At 57.7% G+C, this 23971-nt stretch overlaps 1 protein-coding gene across 5 annotated transcripts; it reads right to left on the reverse strand.

The window, feature by feature from the left end:
* Positions 1–1133: 1133 nt before the first annotated feature.
* SLC4A3 (solute carrier family 4 member 3) lies at positions 1134–14809 on the reverse strand. Of its 5 annotated transcripts, none has more exons than XM_054723114.1 (23): positions 14791–14809; positions 13899–14041; positions 13410–13575; positions 12539–12816; positions 12306–12421; positions 11693–11892; positions 10013–10161; positions 9694–9874; positions 9118–9253; positions 8660–8843; positions 8117–8216; positions 7517–7701; positions 6668–6893; positions 6277–6495; positions 5779–5927; positions 5389–5583; positions 4733–4951; positions 4334–4423; positions 3670–3836; positions 2984–3237; positions 2469–2638; positions 2123–2296; positions 1134–1454 (listed from the first exon to the last, which is right to left on the reverse strand). In XM_054723114.1, exons 2-23 carry the CDS (start codon positions 13947–13949, stop codon positions 1377–1379), a joined length of 3687 nt encoding a protein of 1228 aa, XP_054579089.1. In that variant the 5' UTR covers positions 13950–14041; positions 14791–14809; the 3' UTR covers positions 1134–1376. The 5 variants fall into 5 exon arrangements, with proteins under 5 accessions (XP_054579089.1, XP_008143340.2, XP_054579090.1 ...); XM_008145118.3 differs by lacking the exon at positions 14791–14809 and adding an exon at positions 14191–14234; XM_054723115.1 differs by lacking the exons at positions 13899–14041; positions 14791–14809 and adding an exon at positions 14191–14399.
* Positions 14810–23971: the final 9162 nt, after the last annotated feature.

Below are 23971 nucleotides of genomic sequence, written 5' to 3' on the forward strand. Positions count from 1 at the left end.
GGCAAGGAGATTTTGTCAGAGGCCAGATGCTGTTAGGAGACATCGTGGCGCCAGAGACCAAGGGAGCCAAAGGGACTGGATGGAAATCTTAAACCTGGGTGACAATCCCAGACAGCTGGAAGGGGGCAGTCTTCCTTAGGAACACAACAAACAGCCTCACAGTAGTCTGTCCCTTCTCTCCTGACCAGCTACCCAGCTCTAGCTTTTTGCCTGAGCCGAAAGGGAGGAAAACTGGTCAAAGGATAAGGAAGAAGCAGGGCTGGCTCCAGCGGAAGTGACTAATGGGGATGAGGGATCCTGGCTCTGGATGTTCACAGCCTCCTAGGGCTGTGAGACCCCAGCGAACCTCTCTCAGGAGAATGTGCTTGAATCGGTTCTTTGACCACAGCGGGTCCTCCAGGAGGCTGGGCATCTCCTACCAGATGGGGCAGAGCCTGCAGTGTGAGAGAGCGGCCACCAGAGGGCCACACAGAGACAACTAGCTCCGACAGGCAGCCGGTTGCCAAGCAACTGTGACGTAAAGGGCACCCAGTTCGAACCCTCCTCAAGGCCCCCAGGTTATTTCTGGTTTAACAGGCTGTGGCACAAGGAGTGGACTCAGGAATCCCAGAACTGCCTCTCTTTTAATCCGAGAGGATCTAAAATGGTCAAGGGACCCCAAATCCAGCACCATCCTGGCGTCTGGGGGATTGGGCTACTGTCCCTGCTCCTCTGAATGCCAGGAATCAAGAAAAGAAGATAAACGTTTTTACATTCCCTTCTGTAGCTCCACAGCCCTTGGGCAAGCTCTGATTTCCCTAGCGGCTAAAGCAAAGCAACCACCACCTTCTCCCTTCCCCCACCCACCCCTCCCAAACAGGGGCAGGATTTAAGCATGTGACCTTGAGCCAGACCTTGAGCCTCCCGGCTCCTCCTGGGCTGCACCTGAGGGGCCTCAAGGGGGTGATGCTAAAGCCCAGCTCTGACCTTCTGTGGTCTTGATTCTCTCCCTTTCAACCAAGAATTCTGTCCTTGCCTCAAACCTCTTCTCAGGTTTTGATGACCCTGAATATAGAATTCTCCCAATTCTTCCAATTCCAGATGGATAACTATGACCTGAGAAACCAGACATGGAACCAAGAAAGTGAAGCAGACACAAGACAAGGGGTGTGGTTATAATGAGCTCAAAGCCTCTGCAGGTCTGTGAAGGGGCCTGGTGAGATAAGGTCAGAGCCTCGGGCACAGTCAGGGCCCCTCTGGCCGTGGCATCAGTAGTGGTTCCAGGCACGTCTTTGGGTCACGAGGAGCCCGCCCGCCCTGGGGCTGGGCTCTGACAGGGGCCCAGGTATCAGTCACTAAGACGTCGGGGGGTCTCTCAGGGTCACCGTGTCGGAGGATCACACAGGCATGTGCAGCTCGTTGTACTCATCCTGGCCATCCTCGTCGAAGTTTGGTTCCGCATCTTCCGAGTCCAGCTGCAGAAGGAGCGGAAGGTCAGAAGAGGCAAGGAAGCCAAGTGGCGCCCCCCAGTTCCCCAGCTCCTCCCCAGCCAGCAGCCCTCGCTGCTCCCAGACCTTCCCAAGCCTCGCAGTTTGCAGGGGCTGTGGCCCCAGATTGAAGCACTTCCCATGGGCCAAAGCCTTCAGGTCACCACCCCCTCCGGTGACAGCTCCTAATAACAATACCAATGATAGCAGCTACCATATGTGAAGCACTTTCTTGGGGCCACTCCTAGCTAGCTCTTGCGGTCGACCTCCGCAGACCATGTCTGGGTGGATGATTTGCAAAAAGATGCCCCTTCCTCTAGAGGGCAAAAATAGGGCTCAGATGGATTTCAGCACTGCCCCGCCCCCACCCGCCCCTCAGCTATGCGCTTCTCTGTTCAATGTACAGCCTGCACAGCTGTCTGCAGCAGCCTTGTGCTTACTTCACACCAAACCATCGTACTCAGTACTTCACCTGGATTAGTGTTTAAGCCTCACAGCAACCGTATAAGGTAGGATCTTCTATTAGCCCTTATATAGATGAAAGTAAGAGTTCAGGTTAGGTTACCTGTGTCAGTCACACAGCTGTCAGACGGTGCAACAGAGGTTGGAACCCAGGCCCCATCCACACTGACCCTGCCCCAAGCACAGTCCCTTACCGCCTGCAGCTCTCTGTCCTGGAAAATCCGGGGCAGAAGGCAACGCCTCAGAGGCACCGTGAGCAACAGCAGGAAGGGAAAGGCGAGCGAGGCCGCCGTGGACTTGACCACCCAGAGCAGTGCGATGCAGCCCAGCTGGATGCAGGTGAACAGGTGCATCCGCCACGTCTTCACCTGGGAACAGGCGTCAGGTCTCACCACACTCCCACCCACATCTCTGGGGAGTTGGCTCCCCAGGTCCCAATATATCTTCATAGTCATCCTGTCCTGTCCATGTCCAGCCCAGGGATCCCCTGGACACCCTCACCATCACCCAGCTCCCCACCTCTATGCTTCCTGGCCGTACCTTGGTCACATAGGGCTGCTCGGGATGGTGTTTTGCTGGCATGAAGATGAGCAACAGCCGCTGGGACAGCTGGATGCCAGACAGTGACGTGACTCCCATGTACAGGAAAATCCCAAAGAGCACAGCCAACGGGATCTGGCGCAGCACAGCCCCCATGACGATGGACAGGCCTGGAGGAGGAGACACAGACCTACCTGACCCCTCAGACAGCGCTGTGAGGACAGACGGACCTGGTGGGGAGGGGGCACAGACCATCTAACTGACCGGCTGGGCCTCATCACCACGAACAAGAGAAGATGGAGCAGGAAAGAGAACCAGGAAAGGGCATGAGGAAAAAGGGCTCATGGGGGTCAGGAAGCAGGGCTGGCAGGCAGGGCAGGGGCTAGACAGGCCACATTTGGAGAGTCAGAAGGGACCTGGCCCAAACCCAGAGGGGAGAGCTGATTTAAGACCTTGGGGTCCAAGAAGGGAAGTCTAGGGAGTGGGGCCAGGCCTTGCAAGGTGGGCGCTCTCACCCACAAGGCTGGAGATGAGCACGCCAGTGACCCGCTGCTCCCGCACCTCCTGGATCTGGGGCTTGTCTCCAGGCGCGATGGCGGTGCGCATGACAGTCAGTGCATTAACGTGGGTGACTGAGCGGACAGTGGCAGCCGTGAGCCAGGGTAACCCAAACAGCCCACAGAGACCCCCCAGGGAGCCGATCAGAAGCAGGTCCAGGTGGAAGCCGGAGCCTTTGAGCAGCCTCCGTGCCTTCTGGCTGACAATGAGCCTACAGAGAACGAAGTGGGGGTGAGTGGGCCAGCAGCCGGGCCAGGCGCGCACAGCAGGGCAGGGTAGTCGTGGGAGCAGAGAAGAGCTCTCCCAGGATCTGCCAGCTTCCTCTTTCAAGTTCCCAAATTAAAGTTCTCACATTTAAGCAAATCTGAGCCAAATTCCTTACACTGTGGATGTTTAAAATACCATAAAAGCCAGATGCCAGATCTCACCACATTATTGTGACTTAACCAAATTGAGATCATGTGAGCGTCACTGGGTGAGAGAACATACTGCCAGAGCGTTCTGGGAACTGTCAAGTGCCACCCTGCAAATGCCGGTGGCACCAGACAGATGGCCCGGCCGAGCACCACAGGCAAAAAACTGTCCCCTTTGCTGCCAATCCCACCATCCGCACTCATGCGCCCAGGGCCCCCCGCCCTCTCACGCAGTGATCTGTGTCTCCATGAAGATCAGGATGAGGACCAGCAGGGCGGGGACAGCAGCTGCCACCATCATCCAAGGCGGGAAAGGACGGGCACTGCCCAGAGGCGGGATGAACCACGTGCGCTTATGGGGGGAGGTCACCGAGAGCCCCGTGGGCACTGTCAGCTTCTGCGAGGCCAGAAGGAAGACAGGGTTCAGGGACACTGCCTCCCCATGCTCGGAACCATGCAGCAACTGCTCCCGCAAAGCCGTGTGTCCCCAGTACCGGGGCTCCAGGGAATTGGGTGTGAACTGGTTTGAAGGAAATTAGTTTTGCACCCTCCAAAGTTGCTGTCCCTACAAGGGTCCGGTATAGGGCAGAGACATGACATACCTTCTCCCAGATCCCCAGAGCTGCCAGGAAACCTGCTGGGGGGCACCTGTCATTCTGCCCAGCCCCATACCTGCTCCTCCAGGTCTTGCCTACGGGTCACACACAGCCTTAGGCTGCTGGGTGGCCTCCCCAGTGGGACCACATGGCTGCTTCTGAACCGCCAGCTCATCCGTCTAGTGTGACCCCAGCAGGTCACTGCCATTCCACCAGGAAAGCTGGGTTCCAGCCCTAATCTAACTGCCGCTCAGGCCAGGGGTGAGAACCAGCTGCCAGAGAGGTCGGGCTCACTCGCCTGTGTGTAGGTGTCTGTAATGGAGTAATCCACCAGGACCATCACCAGAATGGAGATGGGGATGCCGAAATCCCCGATGATGCGGCGAGCCTTAGGAGAAGGGAGCAGAGGTGGGGGTGAGGGCTGGAGACTCACAAGGGCTTATTACCCCTGACTCTCTTGGGTCTGAGCTGGTTCAGGAAGTTCCCCAACCTGTCCCTTTAAACCCCATGAGTGCCAGCCAGCCCAGGTGGCATTCCTCTTCTGAGTAGACTTCTCTGAGGCTCTGATGGGCTGGGGCCACGTCAGGGATTGACCAGGAGAGGGGGGCAGCCCCGCTCTGGAGTGGGGCCTGGCAGTGACAGCAGGAACGGAGAGTCCCCCAGGGGCTCCACGGGCCCCACTCTGGAAGCCATGTACCTTGCCCCCCAGGAAGCGGCTGTTCCTGAACTTGCGCAGGAAGAAGGCGATGAGGAAGGTCCCAAGCATGAGGATGAGGGACAGCAGGGCCGTGTTGGGCTGGTTCCTCGGGCCTGGTGGCCCCTCAGTGGCGGGCAGAGCACTCCCATTCAGGTCCAGCCTAGGCTCCAGTGCCCCCTCAGGGGGGTAGAATGGCAGCAGTGGGTGCTCCGTGAACACCTATGTGGGTTACAAGGCTGCCCTAGTGCTCACCTGGGCAGGTGACGCTGATTCCATCAGCTGCGAGGGAGAAGGCTGTTCCCTCACCTACCTGACCAGGCAACAGTAACACACAACATCCAGCTACATCAGACACACACACGCACTCTGCAAAGGTGACCCAAGGACACCCAGCCCTTAGCGTTAGTGACCTTCACACACCTGTGCGGGTGAACCCTGGCGTTCTGACCAATACCCTATGGGTCTGATTCCTTCCCCTTCAGCTCAGACCTACCCCAGGGTGTCCCCAACCCCCCACGCCCACACACAACAGAGCCCCCCTCTTTGAGCCCTCTGCCCCCAATCTCCATGCCACCACCTCCCATGCTCCTCTTGCCAGGATGCTGCCCACCCCCATCTATACCTGCCCTGCCCCCAACCCCGCTCTGGACCTCTACCTTGTAGAGCTTGTAGAAGGTCTCATAGATGAAAATGAAAGAAATGAGGAAAGCGAAGATCTCCTGGGTGAAAGGCGAGATGTAGCGGACCAGGAAGCTGCCCTCAGCGGCCACCAGAGCAAGAACAAAGACCACCAGCCAGAGGCCAACCCACACCCGGCCGGTGAGGTACTCCAGGTCATGGGATTGGCAGAACTGGTGGCCAGGAGGGAGGAGTGGTTACCCACAGCAGTCTGCCCTGAACATCAGGGCCCCATGAGGTAGGGAGTGGGGCGGGGTGGGGGGTAACTCCAAGGGAGAGGAGGGGGACCCAGCAGGGACCTGTCACCTGGGCTGAGGGGCCAGGGGAGGAGCAGGTGATCCCTGGGGAGCAGCAGGGAGGGCTGTCACCTTGAAGAAGGCTTCTTCGAAGACCAGCAGTGGCCCTGAGAAGCCAACCACAAGCAGCGGTTGGGCCCCCAGCAGAGAAAAGAGGACTCCAAGCACAGCCGTGGACACGATCAGCTCAGACACTCCCATCAGCCCTTCGGTCTTCTCCCCTGGGGAGGGCAAGGGTCAGTGGGACGGCCCTGCCTGGCTCCTCCCTGGCCCCTCTTCCTTATCTAGCTTAACCTAACCTGGGGACCCAACAAGAATGGAGCAGCCCCCCAGAACAGTACATAGGGCCCCCTTACTAAGCCCATACCTCCTGCCCCTTCACCACCAGCTCTCCAAGGTGATCTTTATAGCCCCCCCCCAAAGTGAACTCTGGAATCCCCTGACCCAGCAGCTCAGGATGGCCACACTGACGACTATCTCCTCTCACCCATAAGCCCCTAAAGTGATCACTGGGGCACCCTGTCCCAGAAACCTTGGAGTTGGCACTGAGCCCCCACCCCTCCGCCTCACCTAGCAGCCCCCCGAAGGTGATGGCAGGGCTGAGGGCAGCGAAGTAGATGAAGAGCACGGCGGCCACACACTGGTAGTGCAGAGCGTCCCGCAGGTCACTGGGGTAGTGCGGGTAGCGGCGCTTCACGTCCCGGACAAGTCCCCCAAACACCGAGCCGGTCCGCCGCAGGGGGTCGTCTTCAGGGGTCACCTCAGAGCTCCCCAATTCCAGCGACAGTCCTGGGGAACAAGGGGCTGCTGGAACACAGACCACCCCTCCATCCTTCCCGGCCTCGCCCATGGGCAGAGGCCTGGGTCAGGGTTTGGGATTCTGGGAATCAGGACGGAGCTGAGGTCATGGACTTAGCTGTGTGGGGGAGCATGGGAGCCTCTGGGTCCCAAAGGGTCTGACCTTTCCCAGGGGCCACGTAGCCTCCCCGGGTGGTCATCTCCACTTTGTTCTGCTCTCGCTCCCGCCGCTTCCTCAGCAGCTCCCGCTGGAAGGCGGCCACGGAGCGCAGCAGGTCGCGGCCCTCCACCTCCGACGGGGGGATCACAATGCTGCCGTCCAGGAACTCGCTGATGGCGCTCAGGAGGTCCTGCCGGTCGTCAGCCTGGTAGGCAGCCTCGTGAAACAGCTGGGGGCAGGAAAGCAGGGGCTGAGCTGACCGGGGGCCCCGGCACGGGGCTTCGGGGAGAGGGGTTAGGACGTTCCGCCACATACCCAGGTCCAGTCCAGTTGTCAAAATTCTGACTCACAGGCCCGGCTGGCCGGCAAGCCACAGCCCTCAGCACTGCCCCCTCCCAGGGCCCTCTATTCCCCTGGGAGCCTCCAGACTTTCCCACAATCCAACAACTACAGGGTAACACCTGGCACTGCAGAGGCCTCCAAGACCATTCTGCCCGGACAGTGCCCACGTCCTGCAGGTTGGGAAGTATTTTGAACATCCCTCTCCTAGCCAAGCCCCGGAGAGGCCACAGCAAAGACCAACGTAGCCAGGCCCTTCAAGTCCATGTCACATCCAAAACCCGGAGGTCTGGGCTGCTTCTCCCCGTCCCACCTTCCCTCCCACAGCCCCAGCTCAGAGGGCTCCCTCTCTCCCCTCGGCCAACAGCCTCTCCACTCTCCAAAGCGCTGCTCCACCCAGGAGGGCCTCTTGCACCCCTGCACCCATGGTCCCCGGGGGCAGTGAGAGGGACAGAACAAGGAGGGCCCAGGGGACAGGCCTGGAGTGCCCAGCCCATGGGCCGGAGGACCAACCTTGTCAGACATGAGGGTAGCGATGGAGCGCCCCAGCTCGTGATAGTCAGTGCTGGTGTGGCGGGGCCCGAGCATCACGAAAAGGAAGCGAACCGGCACGGGGACCTCAAGCACAGACTCCAAGAGCACCGCCTCACTCAACCGCACAAAGGCTGCCGCTGGCTGCTCCAGGAAAGGCACACAGCCTGGGGAGAGACGGCACGGGGCGCTGGGCACAGGGGCGCGGGCAAGGCAGCCCGGAGGGGGTGTCTCGGGAACATCATGTGCGATGGGGCAGGTGTGCACTGAAGAGAGAAGCCCCATTCTAAAGGAGACTTATTCATGTATATGTTTGTCCATTTTGCCACAATTTATCAACAGATGGAAATTAAGGGGTGCTTTTCTCTAATTCTCACAAAGGTGCTAGATGGCCTAGCAGTCATCCAAGGTAGCCGAAAACTGGAAGGGACGCAGGCAGAGGACTGGGGAAGAAAAGGCTGGGGATGAGGTGGGAGGGGCAGGTGGGGCCCAGGTGGGGATGGAAGAGGCACAGAGCTCAAGACCGGCACGGAGCCCACGCCCCTGCCCCTGCCGCTGCCCCCAGCGCCCGTCCCTCCTTACCCACAAGCACCACAGTGGCCTCAGCATCTTCGGGGATCTTCTCCAGCAGCTTCAGGCTTTTCCCCCGGTGACTGTCTCCCCCAGACATATGGAGGGGCTTCTGAGGACGCAGAACTGGAATAGGGCTGGGACCCAGACCGGAGGCCGTGGCAGGCCCTCCCTTCCCTTGCTCCAGCCCTGGACTCTGCCCGCCCACCCCTGGATCTCCCACCCTGCTTCCTCCCACCCCAGCCAGGGGAAGGACTACGGGTGATGTGCCTCACATCAGGAGGGGACCAGCCCAGAATCCGGACCCCTCCTCCAAGCCCCCCACAACCACCTCAGCCTTCTCTTGTTTAAATGGCGCCCCTGGGTCTGCCACATCATCCCATTTAAACCTCCTGTTTCTCCAGAGTAGGGGTCCCTCGTGGATTCTCCCTAAAGATCCGCCCACATGCCCAGCATGACGCCAGGCATCCCACCTTCCTGACCCACTCAGGGGCCTCTTTGGAAACTAGAAACCCTCTCAGTTCCCCAACCCAGGGCAGAGGAAAGGCGACTGACCTCCTTGGCATCAGGGTCGTGAGGCCAGAGTGGGGCTGGCTCCCCCAGGTCATCGGCCATGGTGGGCACTGCCCCATCGGGGCCATGACTGGGGGTGGGGTGGTGATTCCCCATGACCGAGTTCACACTGGAGCTGGATGTGTTTCGGGGGAAAAAGCCACTGTCCTTGTCATCATTGGGGTGGCTGGGGAAAGAGCGAAGGGGGAGGTAGTGAGGAGGAGAGGATCTTGGCGACTGAGGTGATGAGGAAGTGAGAAACGGAGGGACAGGGCCCCTATCCCTCTGCCTCAATGTAGGAAAGAACTTTCTAATGGGTAGTGCTGTCCAAGGATGGGTCAGGAACCAGCTCCCCCTCACTTGGGTGCTCAAGCAGAGGCCGGAAGCCCCACAGGAGAGTCTGCTCCTGTAGAGACAGCTGAACCAGGAGGCCCCCTCCCGGGCACCCCCTCCCCCCGCACCTGTGCTTTAGTAGCAGCGTGCGCAGGACGCTGGCCCTGTCCTCTGGCCGGATCTGGTCAGACACAATCATGGTCTCCACCACAAGATGCGCGATGCCCGGCAGAGTGGTCTGCTCCAGGTCCAGGAGGGTGGCACCTGGGGGCACAGTCAGAGGAGGGGACACGGTCCTATCAGATAGGGAAAACCCGCCCCAGCGGCCTTGCTCCCCCAGGGCAGGCAAACACGCTGGGGGAGCCAAGCACCCCACCCCCAGGCAGATACACTGCTCCATGTGGCCATAGCCCAGCCAGAGAGATGGTCGTGAAAACGGAGCACGGAATGAGGGCATGGCCCCTCTTCACCCAGGGAGGGGGGTCGACTATGCCAAGGTACAGTGCCAGGTACCAGGGGCAGCACCCCACCCCTCACAGCTGACAGCTGGGCAGGCAGTTGGACTCCACATCCCCAGGGTGGCAGCCAGATCGTGCCTGGGCCCAGGACTCCAGGGAGGAGTCTCGGGAGGTGGGCAGCCTGGCACAGGCTCTGCAGTCTGTGAAGAGGGCATGCAGCCCAGGGCCAGGCCTGCAGGGCCCTACCATGGGCGATGGTCCTCCTGAGCTCCAGGAGGCTGCGGAAGGAGAGCGAGGCCACGTGGGGCTTCCCCCAGCGCTCTGTCTCTTCCTCCACGTCCTCCTCAAACTTGATCCAGCGCGCCGTCTCCCGCCAGTGGGGCTCCTGGCTGCGGTCCAGCATCAGCTCGTTCAGCTCCACAAACACCTGGGGCAGGCACCAAGGATGAGGGCCTGGGGGCCACCGGATGGGACCCAGTGCCAGGGCACGGCGGGAAGTAAGGGAAGGGGAGGCTCTGGGAGCAGAGGGAAGAGGAAGCTGATGGCCCACGCCCGGGTCCTGTACCTCATGAGGCCTCCGGTCTAGCTTCTTCTTCTTCTTCTTCCTGCGCAGGATGGGGGCCAGGCCACCGGGGCTGCCCCTCCCGCCCTGTGTTCGAGATGGCTTCTTCACCAGGTGCCGCCGCATGCCAGGGTTGTCTTCCAGGCGGTGGCCTGCGGAGAAGGTGGGCTCGGCAGTCCCAAGGGTCTAGCTCCGGGCCTCAGGGCCATGGCCAGCCCCTCTAGCTCCCTGCTCTGCCCAGCCAGCCCACTGGTGGGCACCACAGTCACCCAGGGGCCATGCCAACAGGACCACCTTGTCAATGTGGCTACTTCATAGATAGGAGACTGAGGCCCAGAGCGGAGGAGGCACTAGCCCAAAGTCACACAGAGGACCACTAGCCAAGCCACAGTAACAAGGCAGATCCCGACTCAGGCCGCAGCCCCACCACGGCCACTGCCTCTCACTCGGAGTGCCAGGACCCACATGACGCCGCCAGGCCCCAAGCCCCCAGCACTGTCCCTGAGCCTCTCTCGGCACCCAGGTCTAACTAACCCCGCAGGTCCTCGGCCGGGCAGATTCAGACAGATGTTCTCTCCCTTCCTCCCCACCTGCCCCTTCCAGGCCAGCAGCTGGTGGAAGGCCAGCAGCCGTTTACTCACAAGCTGGTCCCCCTGCCATGGGGCTCAGCTGGTCCCTGGTAGACTCCCACGGGTCACAGTCCTCAAGGTCCCGCACAAACATCTCTAAGTCCTCTGAGGCCAGCGAGTCTCGAGGGCTTTGAGCTGGAGCCCTCCAGGGGCCCAGGCCCTCGGCATCCCAGGGCCCGGAGCTCAGTGCCCCGTTGGGCTCTGTGAGCTCCAGCTGGCTCGTCATTCCCGACATTGGCTGTGGCCTCAGCCCTGTCCCCCCAAAGCCCCGGCTCTCCTGAGAGATGGGAGCCTGGACAGGAGTGGTCTCTGTCCAACCAGAGCCCGAGATGGCCGGGCCTCTCAACTCCAACTCCCAGGTCCCCAGGGCTGCTCCCGGCTGCTTTAAGCCCCCACCCTGGATCTGTAAACACGCCCTCCCTCTGACCCTCCCCAGCCCGCCAGCAACACTGCTGCTGCCATCGGATTGTTCCTGTCCCTGTCCTCAGGTCCTGGCAACTTTCCATGACGTATTGAGCTCAAAGCCCTCCTCCCCGCCCCCGCCCACACACTGTCCTAAGGGGAGGAAGGCGGGGTCAGTGATGCCTCTGGCCTGGGCACAGAGCCCCGTGGGTGATGACAGGTGGCACAGAAACCAGGGACTGATAAGATGGAAAGAATGTGCCGAGATCACAGCCAGGCCAGGCCAAGGGTGGTGGGTCAGGAGCGAGGAGGTGAGCCCTTGATAGAGGGAGAAGCAGGGCCTGGCAGAGTGGCTCGGACCCAGGGGGCTGGTTTGAAAGGGTGAAAAGAGTCTGCCCTGAGAAGAGGAGGGGGGTATGCTGATATCTCCAGACATCATGTGGAAGGGGGGCGGCCCTATTGCAGGGGTGACTCAGAGGACCGAATCGGGGCAGAAGGGCAGAAGTGTCATGAAGGGAAATCTCCGCTCTGGAAACAGAGGTGGTGAGCTCGCCGTCACTGAGTGGGGAGAACACAGAGCCTCTTCAAGGTCCCTCACAGGCCCAGTGCTCATGGGAGGGGGCCATGGGGGCTGCCACGGGGTGTCACTCACTCTTCATGTCGTCCAGGTCTGCAGAGCCCAACATCTGAGCCTCCGCCTCGTCAGTGGGCACCTGCTGCTCTGGGCCACCCAGGCTGCCCAGGGCACTGCCTGGGCATAGCCGCTCCCGCAGGTCATAGCTGGCCGACGGGCTCCAGGGCCGGCTCTTCTCTCCTGTGACTCGGGGGGCCCGGGCCCGGGGACTGGGGGAGCTGAGGAGGCAACAGGCAGCCTTGGATGACAGAAAACCACCGTGGAGATAGACCAGGATCGGGGGTTCCTTGGCCTCCAACTTGGGGCAGGGCCTGGAGTGCCCCCCTGGGCACTAGACACAGGCTCCTCCTGGGCAGAGAAGAAAGCTCACCTCCACCTTACTGCCCCCATCATGCTGGTCCCCCTTCCTCCCGATCCCCACCCTCCTCTTCATGCTGACACTCTCTCTCCTGGAGGACTCTCCCTCTTAGCCTCTGACTCTCTCCTCCTTGCCAATCATGCGGACAGACAGGGGCACCCCTCCGTGCCTCCTCTGCCCCCCTCCTCTCCTCTCTGGGGTCAGAGGTGGACACACTCCCCAGGATCAGGAAGCAGCTTGGGATCTCCTCTGAGCTGGGCTGGAGGCCAGTACCTGACCGAGTGCCGGGGGCTCTTGTCCGGGTGAGCGTCCGCCGAGGACAAGGGCTTGGTGAAGACAGCCCTCCCGGGGAGGCCGGGACTGTTGTCCTCATCACTTCCAATGGAGAACTGTGGACGAAGCAGACATGTCCTGGGCCCTGCCCCAACTCAGCCTCTCAGCCTGGCGAGGCCTCCTCTCTCACTCCGCCCTAAGCAGCCAGCCCTCCCTCAGGGCCAGACCCCTACCTTCGCTTTCTGTGGGGACCCTGCGGGTAGAGGCTCCACAGGCTCTGCCTCGTATTCCCCTTCTTCTTCTTCCTCCTCCTCTTCCTCTTCCTCCTCCACCCCGGTTGCCCCCTCCTCCTGGATGGGAGGGGTCCCCTCGGAGGGAGCAGCAGAGGTTTTCTCCTTCTTCTTTCTCCTGCTTTGCCTGGCAGAGGAGGGGGGCACTCGCCGCAGCTTGTGGGGTGGAGGCAGGCGCACCGAGAGCGGGTGGTGGGTGTGATGGGATGTGTGCCGGTGAACTGCGGGGGCAGGAGAGCCAGTTGGGACCCCCACAGCAGAAGGGGACCCCACACCACCCTAGGGACACACACCTTATTCTAGCTCAAGGCCTCAAGCAAGGGCACCTTAGTCCTTCCTCCAGAGCCAGACTCCCCCTAACACCTGTGTCCAAGTCCTGTCATTGGTGAGGCCTAGTAGAGTGGGGGGCCAGGAATAACGGAGGGGGGCATGAAAGAGGGGGTGGTGGGAATGGGAGGACACGATGCAGCAAAGAAGGAGAAGTAGTCAGAGAACTCAGGTCGGGAGATGACGAGGCGGAGAGAGGAGGGCCAGGGGTGTGGCAGAGCCTTGGGGAAGACAAGGGTCACTAAGGGAGGCCTCTGGCCCATGTCCCTACATCTCCCCTGCGACTGGGACCGGCTTCCCTGACAGGCGAGCAGGCGATGGTGAGTGAGCAGGATGACTTAACATGGCATGGTGGCCCAGCACAGCGTCCAGCACAGAGTCCAGCACATGATGGCACTGGGTGACCAAGCCAGTGTGAGCACGGTGATGGTGGCAATGAGGTGATGGTGGTGAGGGCGGCCACACTAGGGGTCCCCAGGCTACCCACACTCAAAGTCCCGCTCGCTGTAGCTGCGGCTGGGCTTCTCGGGGTCCCAGGCGGGGGGCTTGCTGATGAGATCCCCAAACCTGCTCACAGCCAAGGTCTTGCCCAAGTCATCATCCTCCTCCTCCACGTCTGGACTCAGAGGGGGCTCCTCCAAGGGCACCCGGACCTGCGGGCTCAGACAGCTCACCTAAGGACCCTGGACCCAGGAGCGCCCCACACCCGCAACTCCAACCCTGGGTGGAAGAGGGGCGGGGACCAGCAGGCTCCATCTTCTAAGGCCTCCTCTTCCAGGCCCCCAAGCTGGGACCAGCGCCCCAGCTCCCAAGGCTTGGAGAGGCGGGGCAACAGATCCGAAAAAATAGCAAAAGACCCCCTCTTTCTCCATTCGGCCCAAGATGGAGCAGGGGTGTCCCAGGGTCAGCCAGAGGGCGCCCCTCTCCTCCTTAGGGTCTCTCCCCTCCTCATCCCCCATCCGGACGCGTCAGTCACCTGGGGGAGGGGGGAGGCGCCCCCGGGCGGCGGGATCACTCCGTTGGCCATGGCCGGGGAGGCGCTTGGGGGGCTCTCGCTCACTGAGGGACCCGCGACCCGGGTGAGAAGAAGGGGGCGCTGCGGGGACCTAGTGGAGAGTCCTGGGGAGAAAAGCAGGGTCAGGTCCTCTCCCCCTCCCGGTCCTCTCCCCCTCCAGGAGCCCGAGCGCCCAGGCCCTGCCAAGCCCGGGACACCCAGGGGCCCGCCCCGGTCCGTGTGCCGCGCCCCGCCCCGCCCCGCCCTGCGGTACCTCGGGGCTCTGGAGCCTGCGGGACCCGCGCCGGCCTGCGCGCCCCATCTCCCTCCCGCTTTCTCTCCGGGGCCTGTCGCCGCGCAGGGCCAGGCAGTCGCGGAGCGCCCACGGCGGAGGCGAGCCAGGCGAGCTGGGGACGCAGGCGCCGGAGCCCGCAGCCCGCGGCTCCACCTCCCGCGCTCGGCTCCGCAGCCCCGCCGCCCCGCCGCCCCGCCGCCGCCGGGCCGCACAATGGGAGCGGGCGGCGGTGACTCACCCCGCCCCGGCCGGCCGGCCCCCGCGCGCGCCCCCGCAGCAGCCTGCCAGCCCCTTCTCCGGGCGTCCCACCCATCGCTGGGGGTGGGGGCACGGCCCTCCAGTCCCACAATCCCCACATTCCCTCCCCCCACCTTGCTTTTAGCCTCCCCTCCCCTCAAGAGACCCCGGGGGCGACCCCTCCGCAGACATAAACCCCTGCAATCTTAAGAACTGAGTTCACAGCACTGGGGAGCACACATCACTCCCAACATAGCCCCTAAAGCCTGGCTTCCGCCGGCAGGCACCGCCCAACATTTGACCTTGGCACATTACCTCCCGCCCAGGGCCTCCGTTTCCCACCTGTAGCCAGCAGGCCTGGAATAGGAGTTTCCGAAGTTCCAAGGGCTCTAAGATCCTGTGGCTGTTTCCACAGCTCCTCTCCCTGGTCTCCCACTCCCTGAGGTCACACCTCCTTTTCCAAGGGCAGAGGTCTTGGGAAGAAACGACTGGATCCCAGTTTGACCCTCTGAGGTCTCTCTGAAACTGGGCACCTAGCACGAGGCCATGCGCAATAAGGCCATCCCTGAATCCTTAAGAAAAACTTAAGAGGTTGTAGAGGGGAGAACTGAGAAGGGGCTGGTGGTCAGAGGGAGATGGAACTGGCCAGGCCCAGAAGAGGAACTAACTCCTAGGAGGAGGAGAGGGAGGGTGCTGGCCAGGATGGTGCTCCAAAGAGGGGGGAAAGTTTAACCCTGAGACCCTAAACGGGTAATTTACCCTCTCCAACCTCTGTCCTCATCTGGGTCTCCGCTCAACCCAAAGGAAGATCTCTCTACATTCAGAGCTGCACTAGGGGGGAGGGGCAACACCCACTGTGCTTTATGCCAGTAGCCTGTGCTCAGTCCTCTCCAACCCATCTCAGACCCACGACGGAGGTTCAGGGAGGCTTAACCTGCTGTGGTCACAGCTGGGAAGCAGATGCCCACAGAGCATCATTGGTGTGGAAGTAAATGCCTGAGCCACAGCCATTTAACTGCTGTAGGCCTGTTTCACCGATGTGCGCAGGCCGGGGCCCGGGCCCCTGGGTGTCTCGCACGGTGTTGAGAGGGTAAAACAAACCGGTGTGGGAATCAGCTGTGTGTGAGCAGCGCGTGTGAACAGCACCAAAGTCTCAGGATGTGAGTCCTCTCCGTGATGGGTCGAAGTGTGTTCCCCCAGAATTCGTATGTTGAAGTCCTAACCTCCAGCACCTCTGAATGTGACCTTATTTGGACATAGCACAGTTACAGATGTTAAGATGAGGTCACACTGGGGTAGGGTGGGTCCTTTTCCAATAGGACTGGTGTCCTTACAAAAAGGAGATTTTGGAAGCAGATGCATCGCACTCGGGGAGAAAGCCGCCGTGTGAAGACTGCAGTTATGCTGCCCCAAGCCAAGAACTACCTGGACCTGGGGGAGAGGCCGGAACAGACCCTTCCCAGCTCCTTCAGAGGGAGCGTGGTCCTGCCCACGTCTAGATCAGACTTCCAGCCTCCAGCATTGTGAGATAATAGATTTGTTACTGACGCCACTCTGGTCATGGAACTTTGTTCTGGCAGCCCCACACACCCGTGCTCCATCCCAATCCTTTACCGCTGAGCCAGGTGATTGGGTTCCAAGTCTCCACCTTGAGTGTTGTTTGGGTGGAGCCTTCACTTCCTCAGAGATAAGCAAGCGTCTTGGAGCCTTTCCCAGCGGGGACATGTTGGAGGGCTCTCTGGTCTTCAGCCTACCTTCTACATCTGGGTCTTGACCTCAGTCCCTGACTTCCACCCAGTAAATTCTGACAGTAGCACCTTTAATACCAGTCTGAAGTGGGTCTTGCCAACATGGGACCTCGTGAACTGGGCCCTGGACATTGATGCCTTATGGGCACCACTTGGCTCGTCCTCTGAGGTCCTGCACAGGTCCTGGTCTCCCTGAAACCCTCAGACTCCTCTCCTCTTCCCAGCTGGGGACTCCCCCACCCCACCCGCAGTCAGCAGCTTTGGTCTCAGGCCTTGCCAGCTCTTTCCTGTATCCCCTAGCCTAGCCCATGGGATGATGGAGTGCAATCTCCCGTGAAAGGATCTTATGAACTTAGACATACAAGTTCATCTCTCCTTTCAAGGCCAAGATGCTCACAGCCACCAGTTGTTTCCGTACCAGCTCATCCAATTAGTTTGTCAGTGTATGCTTCCATTGTTCCTACTCAGATCTCCTGGCATCCTGGAGGCTTTTCCATTGTGTCCTATTGCCTCCAGTCCGCTATAGACTGTTCCTGATGGGATCTTCATTCCTGTGACAAGAATGCTCCTGTGGTTGAGCATTGACCCATGAACCAGGAGGTCATGGTTTGATTCCCAGTCAGTACACATGCCCGGGTTGCAGGCTCAATCCCCAGTGTGTGGCATGCAGGAGGCAGCCGATCAATGATTCTCTCTCATCATTGATGTTGCTCTCTCTTCCTCTCTGAAATCAATTAAAATATATTTTTAAAAAGAATACTTCTTATATGCACAGAGGATGGCCACTGTGTGTGTGTGTGACACAGAGGGAGGGAGGGAGGGAGAGAGAATGTGTGTGTGGCTGCCCTATCAGCTCCCAGCTCAGAGCCTGTGGATACTTAAATGGTGACAGGAAAGGTGACAGCAAAGTCAAAAGCACAGGGCCCCCCCCCCTTCCTGCATAGTCCAGTCTGACTTGAATGTCCCCACCACGAACTTCCCAGATGAATTTTTTAAGGAGAAGCCATTTAAGCATGACACTTGGAGCCCAGCGACCTGAGTTCACAGTTCATCTGTGGCTAGGATGACATTTTGACAACTGCATGACCTTGAGCAAGCAATTTACCCTCTATGGGCTTCAGATTCCCCATCTGCATAACCACCATCATAACGGGCTGGCTGAGAGGATGAAATAAGTTCAACCATGTAAAGCACTAGAACAGTGCCTGGCACATAGTAAGTGTTCAATAAATGTCAGCTAGTTTCACTACTACAAATTGAAGATACACAAGTACTGGGAAGCCCTCAGGTAATATGAGAAATGAATATACACACAGGAAGGAAGTGGAAGTTGGCTTATACTTACAAAGACAAGTCCTCCAGATGCCACCCATGTACATTAATGATTAAAATAAGACAGAAAGATCGGAACCACTTTTCTCTCTACCAAGGTAGATTCTGACACTCCTTGGCCAGTGGACCTATCTTTGCCTTTGTAATCCTAACTTAGCAGGCCAAAGAGTTTCTGGAAGATGGTAGGATGTGGGTTCAGGTAGCTCGAGGTTCTCTTAGACTGACCTGGAATTCCCTTGTCAAGAATATCTCCTCCCTGCTCTCCAGAGAGGAGGACCAATGTCATTTGCTGTAACTGGCCTCATGGTAAGACCTTATTTTTACAAGAGGTAACATGGCATTTAGAAAGAGCCCAGCCTCTGGAGATAGAGATGCTATATATAAAATGCCAGTTCAATGCTTGGCACACACCAAGTGCTCAATAAATGCCATTCTTATTTACTATGGTTGTTACTCTACAGTGGTTAATCCCATCATAATCCTTGTGTCCCTCAGTAAATCTGGACTTAGATTTGAAACAAATCCAACCTCAGGCCAGCACCGCCTGTCCCTGGAGATTCTCTCGTCCCTGCAGAGCCCACCTTTTAGCTCCAGAGGTACAGATGCATCTATGGCTAGGATGACATTTGGACATGAAACTATGTCCTCTCTCTCTCCTTCCCCAACCCCACCTGAGCAAGTAGCCTGTTTTGAATTCTGCTGTTTTGGGGAATGGGTAGGGAGGTTTGCAGAGAAGGAAAAAGGAAGGGTTAGCGAGAGTAGATACAGTGTCTTGGCCAGAAGCTGGAGTAGGGGTGGAGGAGCGAGTCTTTGCCCGCCCCATCAGCAAAGCAGGACATTCCCACCCCCAACCCCTGCCCAGCCAGCCGGTGTGGCTCAGTGGTTGAGCGTTGACCTATGAACCAAGAGGTCACGGTTCGATTCCTAGTCAGGGCACATGCCTGGGTTGTAGGCTCAATCCCCAGTGTGGGACATGCAGGAGGCAGCTGATCAATGATTCTCTCTCATCATCGATGTTTCTATATCTTTCTCCTTCCTCTCTGAAATCAATAAAAAACATTTTTTAAAAAGAAATTTGGATGAGAAATATCATCAATCGGCTGCCTCCTGCACGCCCCCTACTGGGGATTGAGCCCACAACCAGGCATGTGCCCTGACTGGGAATCCAACCTTGGTTCATAGGCCGAAGCTCACCCACTGAGCCACACCAGCTGGGCTAGACCGTAAGCTTCTTGAAAGCAAGAGCATGTCTGATTTCTCCTTGTATTCCACCCCCACTCCTCTCACACAGAGCCTGGCACACTTCAAGAGCTCAGTAAGCATCTGTGGAATTGTGGACCAGTGTACAATTATAGTGACTAATAAACTGAAGAATGTTTTTGTGGAGGACAGAGAAGTCACTAAGTCCAAGATCAAATGACAAAGGATGAGCCAAGAAAAAACATGCCGTGGCTTGCTCACATTCCAGCAGTGTCTGAAGCAAGTGGAGAAACAGCCACTCATAGGCACATGGACAGTGAGATGCGGGTTTTCCCTCTTCTGATGGCAAAGGGCCTTTCTGGGCAACAAAGCAGGTGGTAACAACTATCAGGCAGGCTTTTAAATAAGCACTTACTTAATGCTTTATGGTTCTCACAGCACTTCCACATACAGTGTGAACTGGGTACGTGATTGATTAGCTTCATGCCCTCTTTGTAGATGAGGGCACCATGAGTCAGAAAGGCCACGTGACTTGCTCGTGGCTAAACAGTGAGCTGCAAAACTAAGGCATAATCCTGAATCTTTTTGGGTCTAAATTCACTGTGATTCTCCCATATGACCACCACACCACACTGGCTCCGAAGTGGGTAGATACAAAATACTGCACGTGCCCAGAGATGATTAAGGCATCACACACAGAAACCTGGCTGAACTTCCAGCCGCAGTAACCAATCTGGGCAGGGCCTTGTCAGAAGCTACCCCAGCAGCATGACAAAGGAGTGGGAAGGACCTCACCCCTCACTCTATGTGAAATGACTCATCAGCCAAGATGACCCCTCTCCTCTCCCATTGAGATAGAGAGATGGATCCTTCAAGCTGACCCACTCCCCTCTTCCAAAATCTTAGGAATCAGCATTAATATTGCTCAGTTTGACCACTGACCCCTGAGGGTCTCGTATACATTTTTAAATCTAATTTTGAATCATAATACATTGAGAGTTTTAAAACACTTTAGATAAAATGTAAAAAAAAAAAAACTCAAAATCACCTATTCCCCCTTTCTGCCTTGTTCTCGCTTTCATCCCCCATTTTCCCTGTCTATCCCTCTAGAACTTATTTATATAAGCAGAAGCAAACATGAATATGTATTTCCCTCCCACCTTTTTTTTCCCACAGAAAATACAGCATCGTGTAGTTATGTAGAGTTTCAGGGCGTGAATCCTTTTTCTCCACTGCCACTGCCAGCAAGCCCGAGGCAGAGGCAGGCAATCCATAAGCACGTGTTGGAGGGCAAGGCCAGCCTGAACAGACGAATCCATTTCCAGGGACAGTCCAGGGTACGAAGGCAAGTTCTGCTGATTGACATCTGTTTACAAGTGTCAGTGGCAAAGCAGTCCCGTCTGCTCAGAGCACGGCAGGGTCTGAGAAGGCATCTTCTCCTGGAGGGGCACAGAGCTAAAGTCGCCCACTTTCAGGAGTGGTAACAGTCAACAGGCAACACCAGCACCTGTCTTCTGGGTCACCAACGAAAGAGCACCCACAGGACAAAGGGTGCAGAGGGTGCTGGTGAATCGTTCAAGAAAACAAAAATGTTCAGAGATCTTAAACACAAAGAAATGGAAGAAGCTCTTCTTTCACCTGCCCCAGCCTCACACCACTTTTCAAATCACCCTAAAAAAGATTGGAGATCATTCTGTCCCATCTGGACCAGGACCTGAAGGGGCTTGTGGGAAAGTGAGTGTAAATGGACCCGACCTTCATAGAAGGTAGCTCTGGGTCAAAGACTGGGCAAGGCTTCCTCGGGTCCTGCACTGGCTCGTGTTCACAGATGGTGCAAAATCACTGATGGGGAAGCGGGGGTGTGCACGCTGCCGGGAAAGTGGACTAATATTTTTGGGAAGTTTTAATTTGCTTCAATTAAAAAATTCAGGCCAGCTCTGAGCAAAACAGAAGTAGGTGAACTTCTTTTCAGAGGACTGTGCACAGTCCTCTCTGGGCCCCTCCACCCTTCTGCAGGCCTGTCACTGAGGGACCTCCACCCCAGCCAGCACTTCCCACTGGCCAGTTCCAAGATTCATACCATCTCCTCCCCACTCTCCCCCCAGACCAGACCAGGGCCTTGCTGGGGGAGAGAGAAACCACGGGGCCCCAGCGGACAGGAGAAACCTGGGTCTGGGGCCTCAGCACCTGCCTCCAGGTCTGGGTCATGTCTATACACTGACGACTCTTTTCTTGAGCAAATGGGCTCTGTATCTTGTGATCAAAGGAGTATGAGAAACGCTGCTTTAAAGAATGTATGGAACATAGTAAGGGCTCACTAATCTAATCTGTTAGATTGTTACCCTCATCACTGTGTATAGGCATTCCTCTATAAATCTTCAAGAGAGCTTTAAATACTGACCCCCCGCCCCCGCCTGCAGCCCTGGCCGAGAAGGTAGCTGCTTTCAGGGAGGCAGTTTATGAGCCACTGGGGAACCCCTCCTGCCCTGACATCTGCTTTAATGGGCTCTGCGGTAGAGCCTGTGTCCTGCTAATCTCTGTCAAGTGAAAGTATAAATAAATTCACCCGTTCATTGTGTGTGAGTGAATATGTAATGCACACATTTCAGAACAGGAACAATGCTGGCCCGCAGTGGGGGTCAGGAAAGGCAGAGCTGGGAAGGGTGGGCCTAACCACACTCACAGCCTCCTCCTCCTTGAGGCCCAGCAGCCCTTTCCCTGGGAACCCAAGGACTTCCTGCCCTTGATGAGAAAGCCCTGAGGCTGAGGGACAGTCTGCAGTGCATTGCTTCTTTCCCACAGCGGTCCACCTTTCAGGGCCCTAGGGTTTGTATAGGGCTGGCTGGGTCACGGGTGGAACTGGGCTCCAGGGGGATTTAAGGCTCCAGCCCACTACAACCATCCCCCTCCTTCCCCACCCCATCCAGGAGGCCCCACCTTGGACTTGCCAAAAGTTTTAAATGAGGTCTGACCAAGTTATCAGAACACACACCTCCTCCAGGAACCCTAAGTTGAAGGCCCATGGGGTGGGGGGGGGGGGGGGAGGACCTTCAAAACCACTACAAAAGAACCACACCCTGCCCCCCACCGCCCGGGTCCCTAGGTCCATACCTTCTAAACCTGTCAGTGTTGACTTTTCCAACAACAGATGGGATCCCAGGAATGTAATAGTCCCCAGGTAGGAAAAAATGTTAGCTTTTTCACTACAACTCAACTTTATCCTTATAATGAGCCCAGTGATTTAAACTCAATCATTTCATGTCTAATTGGGTCACATCCCCTTTTGGGGGCTGGGCCTATCCCAACCCCCAGCAACCTTTCAGCTGACTTCCAGGGCCCACAGGATTCTCTGGGACACCTCCCTTTTCCAGGCAAAAGAAATCTGGACAACTGTCACCAGCCCTATCCTGTCAGGTCCTTCCAAACTGCCATCTCCTGCTGCCTTGGTGGCATGGGGAGCATCTGACAGGTCACTAACCCCCTAATTCCAAGCAGGGAGTGAGGCACAGGGCCCCTCCATCCTGAGAGCCCCCCACCCCAATGTTAAGGGACTTGTTCCTCCACTGCTTCTAATGCTCTTCTCAAAAACCCTCCCCTCCTCATTCTGGAGCTCTTACCTATTTATGGTCCCTTTTCAATCTCTTCTGATAGCTTAGCCCTTTCACTTAAAACCTGACATCTTTATTCTCTCCAGTTCGGCTAGGAGGGGTGAGAACCACCCATGAATTAATATTTCACCTAACACCTCACCACACTCTGGGGGAAAGAGAAACCAAATATACGTCTGGGTCTGCCTGTCCCAGACAAGTCTAGGATTGTTCAGGAGATCCCCAACCCAGGGCAGGTGGGCAGTGACCCCTGTCTGTGAGTGGGGATGGGCCTGTGTGCAAAGGAGGGAGTGTTGCCCAGTGGTTTGCCGACAGCCCAGGCTTTGAAGTCATCCAAGCCTAGACTCACCAGGTCTCCTCCATTTACTGGTGTGATCTAGAGCAAGTCATTGAACTCCTCTAAGCTTCTGTTTCCTCGCCTGTAACAAGATGCCACCCACTTCCCAGGACCCCTGTGAGGAGCACAATGCCAAGCACTTAGCTCAGCACCTGGCATGTAAATGCTCCACAGATGAGATCCATCCGTTATGACTCAGAACCCCACACACACTCAGCCCGAGCCCAGCTTTGGGGCTCAAGGGCAGCTTGACTTGAGTCCCCAACACACCTTCCCCAGCCCTCTTACCAGGGCAGGGCCTGTCTACACAAGTATGTGGGTGCCACTACCGCAGTGCTCATTCTTGGGGACAAGCAGCAGATCCCACTAGGCTAGCTCAAGTCAGAATGGGGGTTCATGTAGTTAGGACCTTTTCAGTGGCTCATATTTGGCTCCAATTAGCTTAAGCTAAAAAGAAAAAAGAAGAGGTCTCCCCTAGCTCAGCAGTCACCAACCTTTCGGACCTCACAGACCACCAGTGGTCCACAGACCACCGGTTGGCGGCCGCTGCCTTAGCTCACATCACCTAAAAGTCCAGGGTTATTTGCCTCCAGGCACGGTTGGGCCAGGGGACTCCAAGGACGCTACCAGGACTTGTCCCTGCTCACTCCCCCTCAGCTCGCTCTTCTCTGCATGTTCCAGTTCCAGCAAAGCTCTCCCCTCAGGCCAGCGGCTGCAGGCTTATCCTCTCAGCAACCCGCATGGGGAAACTTGCTTCTTTCTTGATCGCTCCACCAAAAGGTCTGGGTGTTGGCAGGCCAAACCGGCTACATGAGCATTCCTGAACCAATCACCGGGGCCACATAGACAGAGGTCAAGGAGTGGGGTCAACCTCAGCTGGCCCCCAGCGGAGTGAGGCAGTGCTGACAGAAGGCAGGAGCAGAAACCACCAGATGCCAACCCCAACTCCACGTACCCTCTCTCCAGTCACCCTCTCATGTCAGCCCCCACTGCCAATGGCCTGAGGTCCTCACCAGTTCCCAAATGCATTTCAGGAGTGAGAATCTAACTGGCCCAGCTATTTGTTAGGCAGTGATTTCCAGGCTGAGCCACATACCAGGCGCTGCGCGCTGAGGACTGGTGCCCATGGGTCAGCAGTCCCACTTGCTCCCATGATGAGGGCAGAGGAGGGCTGAGACAGGGTCTCACAGGAAAAACAAGGCAGCTTGGGCCCCTCACTGGGCATGGCAGTTCCTGTCAGACAATGTAGAAGAACCACAGGCCTCCCGAGTGACGCATCTAAATACACTCATGACATC

Source organism: Eptesicus fuscus, chromosome 11, assembly GCF_027574615.1.
Source record: "Eptesicus fuscus isolate TK198812 chromosome 11, DD_ASM_mEF_20220401, whole genome shotgun sequence".
NCBI classification, from domain to species: domain Eukaryota; kingdom Metazoa; phylum Chordata; class Mammalia; order Chiroptera; family Vespertilionidae; genus Eptesicus; species Eptesicus fuscus.

Coding starts and splice junctions, on each gene's coding strand:
- SLC4A3 (XM_054723114.1), bottom strand. CDS start 13,949: ATGGCCAACGGAGTGATCCCGCCGCCCGGGGGCGCCTCCCCCCTCCCC. Junction 12,422..12,538: donor GGTCCCCACAGAAAGCGAAG/GTAGGGGTCTGG, acceptor CTTCGTCCACAG/TTCTCCATTGGAAGTGATGA. Junction 5,928..6,276: donor CACCTTCGGGGGGCTGCTAG/GTGAGGCGGAGG, acceptor TGCCCTCCCCAG/GGGAGAAGACCGAAGGGCTG.